At 39.0% G+C, this 23,342-nt stretch overlaps 1 protein-coding gene across 1 annotated transcript in view; it reads left to right on the top strand.

The window, feature by feature from the left end:
• ARL15 (ADP ribosylation factor like GTPase 15) overlaps nucleotides 1-23,342 on the top strand; it is a 404,981-nt gene that overhangs the window by 179,834 nt on the left and 201,805 nt on the right. Inside the window, exon 4 of the mRNA XM_044917159.1 lies at nucleotides 17,746-17,954. Within this exon, the coding sequence (XP_044773094.1) occupies nucleotides 17,746-17,954 (209 nt within the window). The remainder of the gene's footprint in view (nucleotides 1-17,745; nucleotides 17,955-23,342) is intronic.

The following is a 23,342-nucleotide window of genomic DNA, read 5'->3' on the forward strand; positions in this document are numbered from 1 at the left end:
TATATGATATCTGAGATTTGCTTCAAAATAATATGACAGAGGAATTAGGTTGAGGCTGGATTGGCCAGAACTGATGGTTGTCGAGGCTGAGTGATGGTGTTCATCATACTTTTTTAGTTACTTACATATATTTAAAATTCTCCATAATAATGAAAGTAGCAGGAGTGTAATACATCGTGTATTTGATGAACATTAAAAACCCTGTAATACTGTCAAGAGGGCAGTGGGTGACTCTTCCCTGCTACCTTAAATCTGAACTATTGGCCTTTTTTATTTCTGGTCTTCACCTTTATTTTTTTTTTCTTTCATAGTTGTTGATCTTGCCTCTCTTTTTCTTTTAAAATGTTCTAATTTTTTTATTTGCTTTCTTTTGTGACTGTTTCTTCTTGCTACTGTCCACATGCCTGTCTCTGGTGGTTTCTATTTCTCCTCTGTCTCCCACATAATGATTTACTACTTCTAATATGCTCTGAGCAGAGAGCCAAGAATCTTAAGTGTGATCACATTTTTTTTCTAGGCAAGAATTTTGTGTGGGCCTGAGGGACTTTTTAGAGTGGTTAAGCATGTGAGCTTTAGAATGTTAATTTGGGGCCCTTTCTGTTGGCTGCCCCATGGCTCCTAGTTTTTGGCTGTGTTCTGGATAGTTGAGGTATCCCATAGGTGTTTAGATATATTGTACAGTCATATGCCTTGAGACTGCAAGGAAGGTTTTTTTTTTTTTTTAATGCAGTGATGATGACATTGGAAGTAAAATTATTTTATTTACAACTCATCCAAAAGAAGCTTAACTTTCCAATTGTTACTACTTTAAGGATCAGAAGAATAAATACGCTGTTATAGGAAATACTTTGCAGCACATGTAAGTTGAAGCCTAAATGACATACTGTCATAAAGATATTATCAGTTCAGTGACCTGCTAGACCATGAGGTCATGAGTCAGGCAGGGGCCACATGTACGTAGTTGGCCACTGTTTTCCTGGTGCCCAGAACTGGGTCTGGTACATAGAAGCCACTCAATAAATACTTGTTAGTTGAGTAAGTGAATGAGTAATATAAATCCAATGACTATTTTTAGTTCAGCACATGTAAATTAATTGAGGACTCTATGCCTGTTCCTATACTAGGTCCTTGAAATATACAAAAGAATTGGTCTCAAAGCACAAGTAGAGATTGTCAGTCCAGAGCAGTCATAAGGAACTGGAAGTACTAAAAAAACTTCGTTACAAGATCCTAACAGTGAAGGGATGAACAGTTTGCTCTAGAATAACAAAGGATGGAGACAGCAGTTTTGTAAAAATTAAGGAGGACTTCACTAGAGGAGATGTTTGGATGTAAGACTTGAAATGTGCATAGGGTTTTTTTTGGTAAGACATGAGTGGAACAGGGGAAAAACAGCCATAGGAAAAATGAATGGTGGAGTTTCATAGTGTCCAAGAGCTTGGCGGTTACATAGACGGTAAAGTTGGGTGATGGGTGATTGACTACTAGGAAAAGGGATAAGGGTTTAAGGATGATTCTTAAGATTCGTAATTTGGGTGGCTGTCAATTCCCAGACAGGGAATCCAGGAGACTGGTTTAGAAAAGAATTCATGGCAAGAATGAGTTCACATGGGGACAAGTTGAGTTTAAAATACCTGGGAAATTCTAGAAGGGAATATATGATAGGTAGATGGTAAGGAATAAGAATACTGGGGCTTTGGAGAAGATTGGATAAGGGCATTTGAACTGTCTTCAGGATATTAGAGGTAGCTGAAACAATAGGAGTAAAGACATTCCCTAGGAGGACATGTAAAGTGAGAAGGAAGAATTCTGGGGAAAATCAGAGCAATCAAGAGATCTGTGCACTCTGAAGGCAGATACCATGTCTGTTCCATGGTCTTACCTGTACAGTAGAGTGTAGTACATGGCACTCAATTAGCCCTCATAACAATTTGTTTTTTAAATGTTGCCTTGGAAAGAAACATTTTGAAAAATTACTAGATGCTATTTACATAGAGCAATAACAAGTTGCCAGTAAGATTTAGGGTAAGTTTTTTTTTCCCCACGTCTAGTTCATTAGCTCACATTCTGGAAGTTGCTACCTAGCTGCAGGTTCTTGAGCTTTGTTTTCTATTCCTGTGTAACAATTTATTACAAACTTAGAGACTTAGCAAGGCAAATATGGTTTTTTTTTCTTAAGTTAAACACAGAATTACCATGTGACCCAGCAATTCTCCTAGTTATGTACTCAAGAATTGAAGATAGGTGTTCAAACAAAAATTTGTATACCAATATTTATAGCAGCTCTATTCACAGTAGAAAAAAGGTAGAAACGGGCGCCTGGGTGGCTCAGTTGGTTAAGCGACTGCCTTCGGCTCAGGTCATGATCCTGGAGTCCCTGGATCGAGTCCCGCATCAGGCTCCCTGCTCGGCAGGGAGTCTGCTTCTCCCTCTGACCCTCCCGACCCTCCCCCCTCTCATGTGCTCTCTCTCTCAGTCTCTCCCTCTCAAATAAATAAATAAAATCTTTAAAAAAAAAAAAAAGAAAAAAGGTAGAAACAACCAGCGCATCCATCAGCAGATGGACAGACAGAATGTGGTATATTTATATGGTGAAATATTTAGCCATAAAAGGATCCCTTTCTAAGGTCACATTTTTCTTGGAGGATTTCAGTTCCTCGGGAATGGTTAGACTGAGGGCCTCCGTTCCTGGCCACCTGTTGGCCAGAGGATGGCCTCTGTTCCTGGGCTCATGTGCCATTGCAATATGGCAGTTTGCTTTATAAAAGTATCCTGACTGAGAAGGCAACAGAGCTAATTTGTGGTTAAAATGGAAGTTACAATCTTTTGTAACCTAATCATGGAAGTGACATCCCATCACCTTTGCCACATTCTTTTCTTTTCTTTTTCTTTTTTTAAGATTTATTTATTTGAGAGCATGAGCAGTGGGGAGAGGGAGTGGGAGAAGCAGAAGCAAGCTCCTCGCTAAGCAGGGAGTGCGGCGGGGGGTGGGGGGGGGCGTGCTCAATCCCAGGACCCTGGGATCATGACCTGAGCTAAAGGCAGACACTTAACCGACTGAGCCACCCAGGCGCCCCCACCATTGCCACATTCTGTTGGTTAGAAGTAAGTCATTAGACCAGCCCACACTCGGGGAGGAGATTACACAAAGGCCTCAGCACCAAGAAGTGGGGATCACTGAGGGCCATCTTGGAGGCTGCCTCTCATAATGGATAGCTTTTGCTGTTAATGTCTCTGTGAGGCTTTTGATTATTTCTATTACGATGATCATATGCTTTTCTTGACAGAACCTTCCTCATGTAAACTCAAAAGAACATTTGAGTACCTGTGATTCCATTATGGCAGGTGTAAAGAAAGAGAAGATGTTGTTTCCTTTGTGAAAATATAAAATGTGGGTCATTCTTTTAATATTTCCTGGTTTTTTTTTGGCAGAAATTATTTCTTAGACATTGGTTATTCACAAGGATACAGAACCTTAGATTGATTAGTATACTAAGACTGTGTTTGTATGTGTATGAACCTAAGTGTGTGCACTGAATGAAATGATCTGATTCTTGAGGTTTACAGCAAGGCCATCATTTTTCTAATTAAAGAAGGAATAGATCTTGAAAGATACAAACCAAAGAATGGGGGTAAGGTAGATAGTGTTTTTCCTCTCCTAATTGCTGCATGCATGGTTTATCCATTTGTATATAAGAGATACTATTCAAAATAGCAACAAGTATATGATAAATGTGTTGAAAATAAGTTTTTTCTTAAAGAACTCTGATCTTATGTCAGATTGGCATACTTTTATACATGTCTACCCTATAATTGTTTCACTTACCTAAAATAAAGAGGACATGAATGGTGTGACAGGGCCTCATTAGTCAGCTCTGAAAGTAAGTCCTAATATCAGAGCTTTAAGAAAACTCAGCATTGTGGAGCCCTACGGGATACCTAATAAATGTGTCTTTTCATATAATCTCTTCTTTATCCTCAAGCAAATATATTCTTTAACTAACCCAATCTAAATAAAACTTAGTAGGCTTAGCATCATTTAAATTGCACTGTCTCTTTTCTTTTGAGTGTGTTCTTCATGGGAAACTGTATTTGGAAGTGAAGTGCTTAACCTCAGGCAGTGTTCAAACTCATTTGTCTTCTCTTTGGCTAGTGCACTGATTCCTAATCTTTTTACGCTGTGACACTCTATTTTGTGTAACCCTCTGTCCCCAAGTGCTGGGTGATGCATACACACTTATATTTTATAGTTAATTGAAATTAATTTCATTTTGAGAGTTCCACTTGCCTCTTGAGATAATCGGAGACATCGCAGAGCTTCAAAGACAGAGGTGGCGATTATTGATGTAGTGATGTAGTTACACATGAAGAAATCTGTTTAATGGTATGTGTGATGTAGTGGGCTAATCTCATTTAAATATATAGTAAGTGTGTAAAAAAGGAAGTCTGATTACCCTAAGGACATTTTAATGAGTCGTTCATCCAGCCAGGGTTATAGAGTTTATTCATTTGGAATTGTCTGAAGTGGAGTGGTCTTATCACTAGTATTCCTTTTATAAGGGCAATTTCGAAGGACAGACGGAAAACTTACTTCTGAGGACAAAAAAGAACTGCCCTGCTTTAGAAAGAAGCTCAGAGAGAAGAGTATTTCAGACAAGAATTATGAAAGGAAGTAAGGGAGGGGCTCCTGGGTGGCTCGGTCAGTTAAGTGGCCGACTCTTGATTTCTGGTCAAGTCATGGTCTCAGGGTTGTGAGATCAAGCCTGGCGTCCCGCTCCACTCTCAGCGGGGAGTCCACTTGGAATTCTCTCTTACCCTCCCCCTACTCATGCTCTCTCTCTAAAATAATAAAAACTTTTTTTTAAAAAGAGCAATAAAGGGTATTTTAGATTATATAAAAATGAGACTGCTTATACTCCAACTCATGGGCAAAGAACGCACGTATTCATCCTTTCATTCACTTCTTAACTTCCTCAGCAAATACGGACAGGCTGCTCTGTGCCAGAGTCTGCAGAGACACCTGGAGACGTAGTAGTGAACCCATTGAGCAGGAAGATCTTGAGTATACTTAGCAAAGTTAATTGATAGAGACCTGACGAATGTGGCATGTTTACAGAAAAGCTACCAAAAAGCTGTGAGCGTGAGAAAGTGGGTTATAAACAGATGCAAAGATTCCTGAGAAAAAAAGCTCATTTTGTACCTAGTTTTGCTTGCTTTTTCCTACTCCTAATGCACCTACATTGTATTTAAAAGTAGTCCTTTAAAAAAAACAAACAAAAAACTGTTACCCGAAATGGCAACCCTGCCTTAACCCACGCTTCTTGAGCTCTTGCTAGTGCAGTCATACGAGTTGTTGAATAAATGTACCAGTTTTTGATGATCCACGACTTTATAACAAAAGGGAGGGAAATGTAAAGTGTGTATATCCACCGTACGTCAGCCGTCTGTGTAACAGCCTCTCCTAAAGGTACACAGACACACGTGAAATCAGTCTGCAGTAGTGACCAGTTGGGGTTTTCTCATCCTATAAAATGAGAGTGTCATGAAAGTGTCATCTTAATGTTAAATTGATAAATCAACACTGCTTCTTTAAAAATCTAGCTGAAGACCTCTGGTAGTAAAGGAACCTGCACACTCATCTGAAGGGGAGAAGTTTCTTTGATGTTCGGATTCCTCCCCCCACCCCCAACCAACAACAATAGGGGAGAAAGAAATTGGGGAATATGAAGTACTAGAGGCTGTGGAAGATACAGGATGAAGAAGGAAGTTACTAGAAAGAAGAAAGGGTCCACCTCAAATAAAAGCGTGGTTCATTTTTTTTTAAATTTTATTATGTTAATCACCATACATTACATCATTAGTTTTTGATGTAGTGTTTCGTGATTCATTGTTTGTGTATAACACCCAGTGCTCCATGCAGAACGTGCCCTCTTTATTTTTTTTTTTTAAAGATTTTATTTATTTATTTGAGAGAGAGAATGAGATAGAGAGCATGAGAGGGGGAGGGTCAGAGAGAGAGGCAGACTCCCTGCTGAGCAGGGAGCCCGACGTGGGACTCGATCCCGGGACTCCAGGATCATGACCTGAGCCGAAGGCAGTCGCTTAACCAACTGAGCCACCCAGGCGCCCAGAACGTGCCCTCTTTAATACCCATCACCAGGCTAACGAATCCCCCCACCCCCCTCCCCTCTAAAACCCTGTTTGTTTCCATATGATCCTCTCAATAGATGCAGAAAAAGCATTTGACAAAGTACAGCATCCTTTCTTGATTAAAACTCTTCAGAGTATAGGGATAGAGGGTAATACCTCAATATCATAAAAGCCATCTATGAAAAACCCACAGTGAATATCATTCTCAATGGGGAAAAACTGAGAGCTTTTCCCCTAAGGCAGGAACACGGCAGGGATGTCCACTATCACCACTGCTATTCAACATAGTACTAGAAGTCCTAGCCTCAGCAATCAGACAACAAAAACGTGGTTTATTTTTTATAGCATTGGCTGTACTGGAAATAGCAGAGGGAAGTACTCTCTCCTTTGCGCAGTTTCTTTCAGCACCTGGTAGACTTTTCCTTCCAGGCGTTAGAACTCAGGTTAGTACCATAGTTCAGTAAGTTATAGGCTTAAATGGTGGCCCAATGATAATAGAAACAATAACAAATTAACTACACTTAATGAACATATAGAATATTCCAAGCACTGTGCCAAATGAGTTATCTCATTTAATTCCAACAATCCTATTGGGTACCTAAGTATTATTATTTTTCCCTTTTATCAAAGGGAAACCCCAAGGCTTAGAACAACTAAGCCAATTATCCGAGGTCACTAAGATGACATGGTGGAACTAGATTTTGAACCCAGTGAGTCTGACATCAGGGTCTGTGCTAATCATTCCACTGTCCTACCCCCATCCGAGCTAACCTGCCTCTCACGACTAAACCCAACTCCAGTGCTTGCCTTATTTTCAGGGAAAATTATTTGTGCCAAGTTCTGAAAAAATTGGAGCCTTCCAAAAGTTTTGGAGCATAAGTGATCCCTAGGCTGACAACTGCCCCTATTTATTTATGATTTGTAAAGCACATTGACTTGTCTAATTATAGAGTTCAGATTATAATGTATATTAGCTTTTTTTTTTTTTTTTTTTTTTTTTTAGGATTTTATTTGACGGAGAGACACAGCGAGAGAGGGAACACAAGCAGGGGGAGTGGGAGAGGGAGAAGCAGGCTTCCCGTGGAGCAGGGAGCCCGATGCGGGGCTCGATCATGACCTGAGCCAAAGGCAGTCGCTTAACGACTGAGCCACACAGGCGCCCCTTTGCTTTTTTTCTTTTTTTCCATTTGCTCTTTTATGCTTAAGCCTAACCATGGACCCTTGCTGAACTTGTATAATCCATAGGGTGGCAACAAATAGGACAGAAGGGAAGAGTACATGAAAGAAAACTTAAACCTCCTTTAGGAGTTGTGATAAGCATTTCCATCAAGAATAACAGAGTATTGGGGCGCCTGGGTGGCTCAGTTGGTTAAGTGTCTTCCTTCTGCTCGGGTCATGATCTCAGGGTCCTTGGATCCAGTCCTGCATTGGGCTCCCTGTTTGGCCCTCTGCCCCTCCCCACCCCTGCTCATGTGCATGCACTCTCTCTCCTTCTCTCTCAAATAGATAAATCTTAAAAAAAAAAAAAATGAAGTATTAAAAGACAAAAGGGTAAATATGAGTGGGATCAAATAAATGTTGTGGACCAAGCAGAATTCCCTTAAGGTTTTATTACATGAGTAGGTTACTAGTAATGTTTTGAGGTCAAATTAATCACAAAATAGAAATTACAGTTAGAGGGTCGCCTGGGTGCCTCAGTCGTTAAGCATCTGCCTTCGGCTCAGGTCATGATCCCAGAGTCCTGGGATCGAGCCCCTGCATCGGGCTCCCTGCTCTGTAGGAAGCCTGCTTCTCCCTCCCCGACTCCTCCTGCTTGTGTTCCCTCTCTCGCTGTGTCTCTCTCTGTCAAATAAATAAATAAAATCTTTAAAAAAAAAATTACAGTTAGAGTAAGAACCTAATATTCTACCTTTGAAGGTCAAAGCTTATAATCTATTGTCCTAATTTTTCTTTATTGCTATGTGGGATGAGACATTAGACGTTGTAAACTTTTTCTGTGGGCTGTGAATTTATGTTCATCTAGAACCTCATGTTGTCAGTTTTGTCATATGGTTGGTGTAAGTCAAAGTTTACAGTAAAAAATACTTGGGGGGGGGGGTTGGTAAGCTACGCTAGAGTACCGTAGCCTTTCCACAGTATTAGAAGATTGTATTTCACCCCGAGTATGGAAGAAACGCCTTCCATTTCAGCCAGAAAATTCACGTTGTGGCTCTTCCCAATTTGTTGCTTGGTCAATGGCAATTGCAACAAAATTGTTCCCAGACTCTTTCCTAGTCTGGGCACCAGATTTTCCAGAATACTACAAAATGTGCTTTTTGTTTTTTTGTGTTAGGCCAAGAGCCCAGGAATTTGCTGCTTGGTAAACATTTGGAGCTATGCACATAGTGATCACCTTGGTTTTGTGGGTCTTCTAGGCAGTAGGCCCTTGGCTTTTATGGGAGTACAGAAGGGAACATTTTCCCACAACTCTTCCCACAGCTTGTTTGTTCTACACTTTCAGTTTCTCAGAGCTGCTTGTTCTGTGGGGCATCAGGGCAGGCTGACGGATCCCGAAGAGCACAGGGTAATGCTCTTAGTTGTGTTTTAGTACGGTGCTTAGCACATGTACCCTTATGGCTGCACATTTCCCAATACTGAAGCAGAACTCTGAGAAAGGCAAAAAGCTGTGAATAGAGTGTAATTTTATTGTGTATGCGGAATTAAAAATTTTTTAAATTAAAAATGTCGGATGAGCAGTTCCTTGCAGAACTGAGTATGTGCCAGAAACGTAAAAACTACATGCTAATAACAGTAAGCCAGCAAGCTACCACCATCCATCCAGAAGATAGCTTATTTCTGTGTCATGAAATGTTTCATTGGGTGAACTCTACACTCTGCATGTGAGAAATCTGAGTAAACATTGTATAAAAGATTAACCAGTTCATGGGAAAAAAATAGTGATTGTGTAAGACTGTGTTAGAGGCATTCAGAGTGTGAAAATGAGTGAGGCACACAAAGGCTCCAAACTCCCAGACGGCTCGAAGATGAAATGTGCATTCAGGTAACTCTGCTACGGGGTAGAAAGTCTTATGAAGAGTGCCGAGAGGAAGAGATTAAAAGTTTCTGAGACGTTCTTTCCAGCCAGGAGACTGTGGAAAGGCTGGGTGGAATAGGTGATCTGGCTCGTGCAGGGCAGGTGGTGATTTCCCTGTGCAGGAGCCGAGGGGAGAACGGATATGGCAGGAACTCTAGGCAGGGGGGGATAACAACCACAGACGTGATAGTGGAAGCCTGGTCTAGTCTGGGAGAGAGCAGGTTGCACTTGTGGAGGGTACAAGGAGACGAACGGAGAGATGGAGTAAGGAATGGCCTGTTGGAGCCAGATCACAGAGAACTGTAAATGCTAAGTTGTGTCGTTTGGGAATTTCAGGTTTTATAGGCATTTGATGTTTTTGAGCAGAGTGGTGATGGAGCTTGAGCTAGTTTTCTGGATCAGTATTAATAATGTCATCAGAGCACTGCCAGGACAGAAGCAAGATCAGTTAGAGGGCTGTTCTGGTGATCCAGATGGAAAGTGGTTGCGGGTGTGGACCAGAGTGAGAACGTAGAGGAGGACAAGATAATCAGGGAGCAGGCGGAGTCCTCAGGTACGGTAGTTAGAACTTGATGGTGAAGGTAATGATGTACAGTTGTGCTTTGTGTAACCCGGACATCCAGAATCCTTGTTGAGGGGCAGGAGGACGTGGGAAGAGGGCAATTGGTGTAACAGCTTTTTGTTTGTAAAAGGTAGGCTGAGGACCACCTGCTTCCAAATTTTCTGAGGATGTGCTATTTGAAGTCTGATGCCAAGGCTGCACATGTTGTAATAACCTTTCTAGGCTCCAAAGCATGTGATCACTGGGTTAGAATTCCAGCATAATGAGACCAAGGAGATTAGTCCAGTTCCTATATAGACCTCTTAATTTTGCAATTGCACTCCCAACTCTGGCTGACCTATCTTTGGACAGGAGATAGGGTGAACGTAAAGATAGTTTGGTGTAACACATTTATTTCTGCTGAAAAACAGCCCCAAATATGCCTGAGTTTTAGCAGATCCCTGTGGTCCCTTTTGCATATTAAAGATCACAAGTATGTACAATTCTAAAAGCCCTATGGGGTCTTAGCCTCTTCGCTCAAGAATTATTGAGACCTCGGTGCCTTGGCAAAGCTGGAGATGTTATGAAAATAATGTGCAGTTCTCCTCAAGCAACCACTAATGGGAGGTAGGTGGATAAGGCCCCAAATGCTTCCAGTTCTAGCCTGAGTCAGTTCAGGCTACCCACAGTGGTTGCTGTTTGGATAGCTCTTTTCGTGGGTTGTCTCTTTCCCTCTCCCACTTCCTCACTCTGCCACTAGCATTTTCTGCATTCACCGCTTGAATAAACCCTTTACACTGGGGGAATCCAAAATAAGGCAGAAACTATTTGTTGACATATATTTCCTTTACTGACTCTCTTATACCCTTTGGGAGCAGGAAGAACTCTTTTTCTTTCTTGTCCACATTTTTTACCCCTCCCTAAGAAACTGTATTGTTAATAAATACAGGAATACCTTACTAAGTGAATCTTTTTCAAGCTGTGCAGTTAGCTATATGTCCAGGAGTGTGGAGAGTATTCATTTTTAAGGTTTATGAAATCTAGAGGCTTGGCACTTTAGGATTGGAAGAAGCTCAGCTATGGGTAGGTAGTACTGTCTGCCCTAAGTACTAACAGATAATGGGTAGTCAACAAGGCCCTTAAGCAAGACAAGACTACCCAGGTAATGTCCCCCAGGCTCTGAAATAATTCTCCATTTACTGCTGCCTCACGCCCAGACACTGACTGGTTTACAAAGCCATCCATATTCTGTCTTCACACTGGCCATTACTTGTCACTAGCTGAGACTTCTTCGGCTCCTTGTCTTCACTGTGCCCCCACCCACCCACCCACTCCTAGTTTCCTCTTAGCTTATGCTCCCAGCCACACGCTCCCCACTGGAATGCCTTTGTTCCTCTTCTTTCCCTTTCATTGGAACCTCTTACACTCTCTGGGAAGCAGCACCGTGTAGGAGAAAAAAATACATGGTCTTTGGAATCAGTCCAAACTTTGAATCTTGGATCTGCCATTTATTAGCTGGATATGGAGAAAAGTGCATAGTAAACTTTCTGTCCCAAATTCTCCATCTATTAAATAAAGATAATAACTCCTAAAAAGTTAAGTGAGGTGATGTATATAAACACCTTTACAAGGTTAGATGTGATGTAATATGTCGGTGAGGTGGGGGTGGATGACGACTATGTGTTAATTGTCTTTTATATTCTACGTGGGTGTTCTCAGCACATCTCTCTGTGAGCCTGAGGACTGTGGTCTCCTCCAGCTCAGCCGTTTATCCTGTTCAGTGGTAGTTCTCTTCCCATGATGTAGACCACATTTTTGTTTTTCATAAATTTTTCTAAAATTTTTTTTTATTATCTAGAGTGTTTTGGGGTGTTTTTGTTTTTTGTTTTTTTTTTTACTCTGAAAGCAAAATAGGACAATACACCTCCCTTAGGAGAGCTTGACTTTGAATCTTCACATTTTTATACTTTGTATTGACCATTTAAGGAGGGCTTAATTTAAGATGTTTTGACTTATTGGGGGTGGGGGTAGGGGGGTTCCGTAACAAAAGTTTGAGTTTAAATATGTAGGTCTTAGTCCTCCCAAACTCTTAATATATCAGTTTTTTAAATCAGGCTGAGTGAGTTTGATGTAGAGAAGATGAAAAGAATGAAAGAAACCATCCGTCAGAAAGACCCAAGACTCCACAAATGGGAGGGGTAAAAAAAGAATTTAAAAGTATTACTTTTCTGTCCCTTCTCGGGTCCTGCTCTCTGAACGTTTTCTCCCCATGCTGGAAACCATTCTTCTTAAAGTAATACTGCTGAGGTGACTTTTGTTCCGAGGATACATCCTCCTTCTCTAAGATTTGAAGAATTAATTTACAATTAAAATTCTCCAAAATTGGCTTCTTTTTTGGGTTCTCCAGTCTCATTAAGTTTTCCAGAGGGAAAATAATCTTACTCTCCTTCATTTTCTTCAGACTGTGGTAAGAGGATGGAAAGAGAGGACAGTCTTGATCCTCACCCTCACTGTGTCGCGGCAGGGTGGCTGAGCACAGCGGATGACCTCGCCCTGGTGCCGGGTCAGCCACACGGAGCCCCTCGGCAAACCATCTTTGGATTGGACCGACCACACCTGCTCCTCGACCAGCACAGCTACCTGCTTTTCCTTTCAGAGACAGGATTAGATCTCTAACTGTTTTAGTCTTAGGGGTTCCTAGCAGTCAGCAAGAAGCGAGAGGAATATCTAGAACGCACTATCCAGTACAGTAGCCATCAGCCACGTGTGGCATCTGAACTTCAAATGTAAGCAAATTTAAATAAAATTCAGTTCCTCCGTTGCACTGGCTGCATTTCAAGTACCCAGTAGCCACCGTGGCTAGTGGTTACCATATTGGAAAGCACAGGTAAAAAATTAACACAAAAAGTTTAGTTAGAAATCACTGGTCTGGAGATGAGATTTTCCATAAGGACAGCCTTCCCCCCCCGCGCCCCTGCCATAGGGACAACTTTGAACAACTGTTTTTATTGTTATTGTTGACTCCTGTATATCCCTGTTTTTGTTTGTTTGCTTTTTATAGCTCATTGGGTTTATCTTTCAAAGAACAACTCTTGTAAGAAACTTATTTATGGTCTTTTAACTTAAGGGAACTAAGCATTTTTTTGGCTGTGAATAACAAAGTAGTCTTCTAAAATTGGCTTGAGTAATAGGCATTTACTGTACTCAAGAATAAGGGGTTCTTATAATGTTGGTGGTTGGTACTGCTGCTCAGCAGTGTTCTCAACGACCCAGGCTCTTTCTGTCTTCCCATTCTGATGTCCTCAGTGTGTTGGCGTGTCTCCTTCAAGACTGCTGGGTTAACACAGTTCAAAGCATCATCTTATCACCTAATGAAATAAAAAAAACCAGGAGAGAGAGGTGGCTCTCTTTGGACATCTCTCTTTTTATTGAGGGACAGTTTTTTTTTTTTTTCAGAAGCTCCCAGCAAACCTTTGTTGAGTCCCAGTTTACTAGAACTGAATAATCTGCCCATGCTGTAGGAGAGAACTTGGAAAACAGATACTTGGCATTTTTAACCTCTGTAATGCTAGGCTGGCTCTGCTGGTAAAGAATGTAAGCCCTGTGAAGACTGAAGTTTTTGTCTGTCTTTGTTTGCTACTATGTCCCCAGCACCTGGGATGGTGCCAGGTGCTCAATAATCGTCTCTTAGATGAATTAATGAATATTAAGAGAATGTTCCATAGTTGTCCATATGTACCATAGAAAAGTTGTCCATAGTTGCCATAGTGTGCCTTTAAAAAGAACCTTGCATAATGAAGACACGTTACGCTCCTATCTTCTAGTTTTTCTCTTGTAGTGGCTTAAACCAGGCTCTCCTGATTGATTGGCTGTCAGATTGAACTCTTAGATGACCAAAGGCTCCTTACAACGTTTAGTAGGGCAGTATCGGACCCTCTCTACTGTTAAGATACCCCTTTGTTTTTTAATCAGTGTACGAAATACAGGCCGGGTTTGAGTTGGGTGTTTAACCTTTTTATATAACAATTTAAATGACACAAAGCATGCACTATTCAGTAATTAAAATGAGTGGCCCCAGACCACTGTTTGATGTGATGTCCTGTGTTATGTTACTCCCTTTGGACTCCGTTTGTGGATGAGGAATATTGGGATGTGGACATCAAATGGGTGTTCTGAATTCTCCCAGTTAGGCTTGCTTCTCAAAGCATCTGGCAGCTGGTTAATGACATATCCATTTCTCATTTTAATCTGGTGGCTTAACTAAGATCCACTCAGCCAGACTGACCAACTTTATACGACCCTTCATCCCACTGCTGGTTTCCTGGGCCCTAATCTGGGTTTAGGCTGCTGCTGACCAAGCCATTGGGCAAAAGGCTGAACTGGAATTTCGAATTCCAGGCCCAATGTTTGTGATGAACATCAGAAATGCTAAGACTGGGCAGATAACTGTGTGGTAGCAGACTAAAGAAAAGGGTCTTTGCACCATTAATAATGTATTATTCACATACTTTGTCATAGACGGGACATTTTAAGGAATTATGACATTTCTTTTTGGGTTTGTTTCTACCAACACAATCATTGGACTCACCATCATTTTGTCTCACTATTTTCAGGTGTCTTATGTGCTCCTAAATGTGGCAGATGGAAATAGTTTCTTGTTGAAAGAGATGAGCCTCATGAGTTGGATTTTGAGTATGTCCCACGTATTTCCAACGGAAAAGTTCCATTGGAATATGCAACCAGTATTCTTCTCTTTATATTTGATTCTCTGCACACCCTCTTAATGATATGGCCATATTGATTCCCTCTAATGTATTTATAGGCCTTGTTGTAGTTATTATTACTTGAAAGAATTTGAGGATTTGATCTAAAGGGAATAATGGATTTTTAAATATTTCTTCTGGTTCTTGCTCAGTGACTTGTATAGAATAGTACTTCATAATACTATTCATTGAATTAATTGGCTGGAAATGTTCTTGGACATGTTCCTACTCTGAGCATTAATATATATAGGCACCTAGTACCTTTTATTCTAATAGGTTGCTTCCCCCCCCACCCCCTGCCTTGGCTTATGTGGTAATAGAGTGTTTTGCTTAGTTTTATCACCTTCCCAGTCAATGATCCTTCTCTTTCAATCTCATTAGACCTAAATATATATTTTAGATGTGTAACCTTGGCCACATTATGTAATCGTTTCATGTCTTAGTTTTATTATTGGTAAAATGAGAGCCATAAGAATACCTGCCTCTTAAGATTGTCAAGGGTAAATGATTTAATACATGTAAAACACTTAGCAGAACCAACATTTATTTTGGAACTGTACTTGGTCAATTGCAACTGTTGGTTGACTATGGATACAAAAGTTGGGCAAAATCATGGAACCATTTTGTGAGCATTAATGAGCTCTATGGAATTTACAGTAAAGCATGTTGCATATGTTAGATGAAAATTGTGTGCTACACATCCTTTAATAAAATTTGTAATAAATTATGTACAGATATGTACATGCACAGTATTTTTGTTTTAAACATTTACCATCAGGTAACACTGCTGCTACTTTTGCTCCTCAAGCTTATGGATGGTTCTCTAGCATATGGATAATGTCTGGATGTAGCTTGTAGCAGATGCTGTTGGTATCCTACCCAGATCTCCTTTACTGGGCCAGTGCATCCATCTCCCAGCTGCTGCAAGTATTGGCTGCTAATAACTCACACCTGTACCCTTCTCCAGAGGCCTGCCCTTGGCTGACCGTAATTGCCTCAACTAAGTATGTCTGGGAGAGTATGAGATCACATCCCTACCCCCTCCTGTTCCCTAGGGTGGCTCATAGCCAATGACTGTACAGGGGTATAGCAGCCCAGCCCCCTTGCCTTTGGACTGGACAACTTCTGTGGTTTAGTACATGCTCTAGAGTTCCTCAGTGGATCAAGCTGAGGTTGGATTTCTGAAACCGTATCTTTGCCTAGCTCCTTCCCAATTCTAGCTTGTTTTTTTTTTTCACTCCTTGTTTCTCCTGATAATACTATCTGTAATTAGGCATTCAAGAAATGCCATCTCAGACTCTGTTCCTAGGGAACCTGGCCTAAGGTGTTGCTAATTTCCGTGCCTCTGTTGTTTTCTTAGTTCAACCATCACTTATGCAACTGCCTACCTATATTAAATAATCTCTGGCTTAATTTCTTTTGCTTTGTTTTGTTCTGCTTTCTTGGTTGGATGTTATCCCTATTCATATGCCATGTCTTTACATATTGAAGGTTACTCAACATTAACTGTCCTTGATCATCTTATATAGCAGGTTGTTTCAGCAAAATATTATGGCAAATACCCTGGATTTTAAAATCTGAAAATTAGTTTTAAATCCTGAGTCAATTATAACTCCCTCTTAGGGTGGTTATGAGAATTATATGAGCTCTTCTTTTGAAAACACCTAGCACTGTGCCTGGACCTAGAAAGTGCTTAATAAATGGTAGGTGTTTGGTAACTACTATTTTTGAAGAGAATTGCCCAGTCCAGTTGAGATGCCACCTCTCTTGCTCTCATCCCGCTTAAGGAGTACCTCTCTCACGGGGCTTTATTTATTTATTTTTTTCCTATTTCTCCCAGAAAAATGTGGGCTTCTTAATGTCATCCAGCGGTGTGTTGGCCTTCAGGGGAAGAAAAGACCTGATGATAGCTGTTGTTGATTTTGATGGTGAAAATATTCCCACCCTGTCCAGTTTCGAGCTTCCAGTATGGTGTCCTTGAACACAGAATTGGAAAGAGATGCACACGTTTGGCCGTTGCCAGTTAGTGCATGCCGACTCCAGTCCTTAATCTCTGTGCCCCTAGCACTTAGCACAGTATATTCAATATAGGAGCTAAATATTCAATGGATGGCTAACATGTAGTTACTGAACTTAAGGTTAAGACTTGATCGTATGCACTAAATTGATGAAATACCTTTATCTAATTTTTGTTGTATAACCAATAAGCCTCCCCCCCATCCCCTAACCACACCCCCCCCCATACAAACACTGCCTGTGCTATTCATGAATTGATGAAAGTAAAGGAAGCAGTCATCATGATGTAGTGGGGAATGCCCATGCCCTCCCTGGATAGGTTGTCTACTCAGATGCAAATCTCAGTTTTGTGATTGACTAGACATATGAATGGGGATTACTCACTTCACCTCTCTTGGCCCCAATTTCCTCAGACAGTTGGACTGGACAGTCTCTCCAGGTCTTTCTAGTCTCAAAATCCATAAAGCCTAATTAGTGTATAATTTCACTTCCTCCTTCCCTCATTTCCCTCATTCCTGTACTGAGCTTCAAGTGCTGGATATTGGGAATACAAAGAAGAATAAGACGTGGCCCTGGCTGATGAGAATCTCAGTGTCTTTTGTGAACACCCCGTCATACCAAGGCCATGAGGATGCTCATTGCCAAATGGGTTTATGCAAATGTATCAAGATTTTAATTCATCACAAATTTCAGCACTTTGATACATGAAGGTATTGTGCTAGTAGTTTTCACTTTCTAGATGAAATTAAACAAGGCTGCCCTGATCAGCAAGTAATTCTTTTAGAAAATATCAAGCTAATGTTCATTGTTTGGGAAAAAAAGCCTCTCTGAACAGCTAGGTTACACTGCTCTCTGAGTTAGGCTCAGACTCAATTTATAAAGAGTGGAGTTTATTTTCGGCTAGTAAGCAAAATCTGAAAACATTTTGAGTTTGAATCTAAAAAGTATCCTGGTTTTTCTCACATATTTTGATAAGAAAGGTATGAAGAATGACTCCTCAACTTTGGTGTTCTTCAAGGCTACATCCACTTGTTGGCTCTCATGCCTTTGTTGTCATCAACCATGTTTTCTGCACTTAATTTTTAAAAGCTACACTGGTTTCCAGTAGGAATTACTGTTGAGTGTTCCCAACAGTACTGTTCAGTGTTTTTTCAGTTTCTGAATGCTATTTTTAAAAAGAGAATTTGTTTTGTTTTTGACAGGAGCTGATAATATCCGGAAATATTGGAGTCGCTACTACCAAGGATCTCAAGGGGTAATATTTGTATTAGACAGTGCCTCTTCAGAAGATGATTTAGAAACTGCTAGAAATGAACTGCACTCAGCTCTTCAGCACCCACAGTTATGCACTTTACCCTTTTTAATATTGGCCAATCATCAAGACAAGCCAGCTGCTCGATCAGTCCAAGAGGTATGTCTCGTTAACGTGACAACTCTTTGTCTTGTCTGTTGAACTTTTGCTGCCACCTTGGAATCTGAAAACTTGCCTATAATTAGGGATATGCTGGTTATGTTGTTTTTCCACATGAAACCGTAATTTTCTTAGAAAGTAGAAAGACTATATCAATCTATAGAAATTATTGTTTATATATCTTTCTCCACGTGGAAAGCATAGTTTTTTTTAAAAAACTGTTCAGTGAAGTTAGCGGACTTATCTGAATATTTTTCTCATCTATTTTCTCATCTGAAGGCCTGGTTATTGAACATTTTTTACCCTGCCAGCTTACTTAGTTCATTCTTTTCTCCAGCTTTTCAAGGAATGCATCGTGCATATTACCATGCATCATTTGCCCTCAAATGTCATGTTCTTGTCCCTCTGAAATGCTCACTGTTGACTAGAAGCAATGAGTCCTATTCTGTAACCAGCCAGGCTGAAAATTGATGTCTTATCTTGCAAGTTCCATGCCACCAAATACGCTTTAATATGGACCCATTCTTTATCTTCCTCATTTAATTTCATTTCTTAGCTTGTATCTCACCTATAAAAACATGAGCCTAGTTCTGGGGGGAAAAAAAAATTCAGTGTCTCACCCAGCAGAGTTTCTGATTCATGGATACTAAAGGAATAACAAAGGTGAATAATTTTTTAAAACTTGAATTGTAGTGAATTTTAACCTAAGCACAGTGAAATATACTTCTCATGTATTCCTTTACACCTGTAACTTTCAGAATAGGTTTCTCCCCCTCCTTTAGAAAATTCTGTGCTTCCTTTAGTGACTTCAGAATAAGATAATTAAGAGGAACAACACTACCCTTTAGTCTGAAAAATTGGATGAGGAGTCCAGGACATAAGATGTTCTAACTCCAGACTTCTCTCACACTTCATGTGGGACCCATTCAAAAAGCTTTGTTCCTTCCCTGTCTTCTCATCAGTAAGATGGCAATAATGCAATTTTTTTTTTTTTCTTAATAAATGAGTGGGATGATTTTGGATAATTCACTTTGAGGTTGAAAGTACTAAGCAGTAGAAGAGGTACTACATAGAGAATTTTCATTTAAGTTTTAGGAAAATAGCAAAGAAGGCAAGGGTTTCTTATTAAATAGAACTCATCTATCCTCTGTTGCTTCATTCAGCATTAAGTGGTCAGCAAGCATCTTTTCCCTTTTTAGATTTTGTGAAATCTAGATAATATTAAGTAATTAAGATAAAAACAAAGCAATGCAAATCTATTCAGAGAGTCATTAATGTGCAGATCTTCAGCTTTGTGGTTGTGGTGCCTCCTGATTTGTTCTTAAGGCTTTGGGTAAATCTTTTAACTTCTCAGCACCAGTTTTTCTGTCTGTAGAATGGATGTAATAGTATTTAATGATGGGTAGTTATGAGTGTTATATTAGTTTATAATTATAAGGTACTTGCTGAAAATGCATTGTTCTGAGATTCATTGTGGGAAATATCGGTATGTATTAATACAAATAGACTATAATGTTTTGTACATAAATAATATGTAATACATCTATAATAAAACATATGAAATACATATACAAGTGACCTTATAACTTCAAATCCCTTTTTCAAGTTATTTACAATAGCTGATTTTTTTTTTTCTTTTAAATTTAAGGAACTCTTTTCCTTAGACATAAAATTGAAACTAATGTTTTCTTGAAATCAAATTCACAACTCAGGGTAATCCTCCATAAAAATTGAAGACTCACATCGAAGAAAGGAAGCTTTTAACAATTAATTGCTCTGGAATATGCTTTGCGTGTGTTGGCTAGCTATCTTTCCTAGGAAACGGGCAAATATCTTTTTGTGATTCATCTTTTACTGAGACAGAGACTATAAATGTAGAAAAAAAATGTAATGATTTGAAAATTATTCAAAACTTGTATATACTGGAATATGTATGACTTTGACTTTCTATTTATATCAACTTTAAATGAATTTTCCTCAAAATTTTTGCTTGTGGGGCGCCTGGGTGGCTCAGTTGTTAAGCGTCTGCCTTCAGCTCAGGTCATGATCCCAGGGTCCTGGGATCGAGCCCCGCATCGGGGTCCCTGCTCGGCGGGAAGCCTGCTTCTCCCTCTCCCACTCCCCCTGCTTGTGTTCCCTCTCTCACTGTCTCTGTCAAATAAATAAATAAAATCTTAAAAAAAAAAAAATTTTTTTTTTGCTTGTAATGGAATTTGCAAATACCACTTTGAGGACTGCTTAAGGCATTTTCCCTATGGTTATATAAACACAGACTGTACAGGTGCATGTTAACATTTTAGACTTTAATTGAAGACTTGGGCAAATTCAATTATAGATCTTGAAGTTTGTCGAAACATAATGAGGTACTCATACTTTGGATTTGGCAAAGAAATGGAAGCTGCTTCTTTTACTCATTGCTTGAATGAGAAAGAGGTTCCTCAGTATAGTAATGTTATGATGCCTTGTTGAAGTATCCCCAGAAATGTTTTAGGGATTAAATCAATATCTTATTAATAAGTTAGCAAAAAAGTGAAATGGTAAAAACTGAATCTTAAACTTTTAATGAATGGTAATCTCAAAATGGTTGGGAGGAGGCATGGGTAGAAGAGGGGGTAGAAGATTAAAAAGTGAAAAAACTTACATGTTATTTGAAATATGTTTAGAGGTGGTCATCTGTTTGCTACTCCTCCTTTCCTTATTACAAAGGTATTACGTGCCCTGTGCTGTTGCTTTTAAACATTTTTATTCATTTGTACCTGCTGATTTGTGTGCACTTCGTGTAATTTCCAAATGCTAAAAAAGATGAGTTTTTACTTTGCAAAATACCTGTGAGTCTGAGGCAAAAGTTTGTTCTTACAGAATCAAGGAAAATATTCAGTTTACCAAAAGCACTGAACAAGTCTTTGATGCAGTTAAGAAAAGACGAGGAGTCATAAGGGCTCATTGATTCCTCCCTTCCTCCCATTGAAATTATTACATTTTGTGCTTAATGCATTATGTAAAAATTTGCAGTTATTTATCCTGTCACTTGAGTAAAACTTTAAGAATTCGTTTATCACTTAATGAGGATAACAGGATATTGAGTTCAGAAACTGGTGAGATCCCAAGGAGAAAGCTGAATTATTACTGGGATTGCAACAGAGGAAGAAAATCCCAGGAGGTTGTATATTTAGTCCCCTCCTCTGCTCTGAGTGTTGGGATGTTTGTGTAGAGGAGTTAAGAAAGGAAGACAATGGTTAAAATTACTTTGTAAGCCACAGACAGAGGGCAACATGCCCAATTATTTTGTTACCCTTTTAGAATGCGACTGGAGTCTTGTACATTGCATAGTTTGCCTTCTATAATAAACCTGGTAATGACCTGTGTTTAACTTAGAATTTTAAGATTTTACGTTTTGAGAATTGATAGTAGAAACATGTTTCTTAACAAATAATCTTTTTTTTTTTTTTTAATAGCAAAACACTGGGAAAAAGAACACCCTTTACATACTGTCTGAAAGCCAAGCAGTTCTTGCAACAGATGTTTGTTGTATTCACTTTGGGGAGGTGTAGTTACCACAGTTTTCCAGAGCTTACTCCTATCAAGTATGTTTCTCTATAGAAAGTATAATATAAAAATCTATAATTAAGTCAAGGGGCCCACTTGATTCATTAGGGAAAATTCTAGTCCAATTCAAATAATAAAGCTCTAAAACAAGAATCATCTTAAGGGTAAATAGGTTGGCTTTTTATTTGTATTGAATTGTAATTGTATCTAATTTATTTTACAACTCCCATAGGAGAGCATACTTCAGTTCTGAAGTTATTTAATAGATCAGGAGGATTTTATGAGAAGTTAAGTTGATAGAGTAGCCAATAAATGTAATCCTATTTTCCCTCTACACAGTTGCCGATTGGGACTCTTTTACTTCCTAGCTTTTTAAGATCATATTTTTGTTTTATTGGGCATTACCATGTCTTATAAAATGACACATTTTATCAGTGTGAAAGAAACAGTTTAACCTTTTAGCAGTCTAGTCTGATTGGATATTCGTACATGTCCTTAATGCAAAAGTGTAACTTTTTTAGAAATAGTACATCAAATACTGAGTCAACTCTGTCAAATATTTTTGAACTCTGTCAAATATTTAAAAATGTGGAACCTGTGAAATAAAGATTTTTGAAGTGAAATTATAAGGTCAGATTACTCTTTTGGTTCCATGCCTCATTAATTATAGCCCAGGAAGATCCAGCTTTTAAATTAGGATGTCAGCACTAAGGTTAAAATTTGTGATCAGGCATTTCTCAATTTTCTTGTAATTGTCATTCAGTTTGTTACCATGATGTACATAGAAAGTGGTGTTCTATTGGAAAAGAACAAAATATAAATGTGAGAAGAGTATTTGCAAGTATGTCTATGATGATATAAACATTACTATTTTAGCCCATGTTTTGTTTTGATTGTAAATATCCATATTTTTTGAAAAATACTTCTCAATATTCAGTGTATTAGGAATACTTTATCTAGTTCTCACTTCTTAGTCTATAGACATCTTCTGGAAGAGACTGCTAGTATGTATTTCGTATTTGACCACTACATTGACTTATAATTCTTGTTTATAGATAATTATTTCTAAATTGTATACTTTTTCTCCTTCCTACAAAGGGGCAGGGAGTTTGGAAGGATTGAAATGTTTGGACACTGTCTGTAAATAGTAAGACTCTCATTTAAAATTTTCATTCTATATTCATACTGCTTAACAGTGGAGTGGTGTGTTTTGTTTTGTTTTGTTTTGGTATCTCTGAAGTAGCAAATATTGTCGCTGATTTTACATGACAAATCTTTTATTGGAAAATACAAAGCAGCATTTAAGTCACATAACATACTTAGTTTATTATTACTCTCTGTATATGGAGAGAAACGTGTGTGTGTGTTTTTGTACAATAATGATTGTAAAGTGCCATATACTTTAAATCTTAGGAGTCTTCCAAGTATCTTGACCTGTGTCTTGGCAGCATTTTAGAATACTGATTTGATTTCACATGGAGCAGTGTACATACCTATTGTGTGAGCAGTCTGAAAATTCCCTTATAGGACGTATACTTATTCTAAAATGATATGGGATACGAATTATTTTTTTGTCCATTCCTTACAAATGTACTTTACTCTGTTACAATTTAATCTTGGGGAAACAATGAGAGGGTTTGGAAATCTTTTTTCCGTGGAATGACTCCGTGATCTCCTGAAAATGTTTACTAACGTGCAAGAGAAGCTGAAAATAACCATCCTTTCAATAGTTAGATACATTTATAGTAATGACACTTTTGTATTTTATTTTATTTATTTTATTTATTTTTTTATAAAGATTTTTATTTATTTTTTGACAGAGAGAGAGAGACAGCGAGAGAG

This window comes from Neomonachus schauinslandi, chromosome 7 (assembly GCF_002201575.2).
Source record: "Neomonachus schauinslandi chromosome 7, ASM220157v2, whole genome shotgun sequence".
NCBI lineage: Eukaryota > Metazoa > Chordata > Mammalia > Carnivora > Phocidae > Neomonachus > Neomonachus schauinslandi.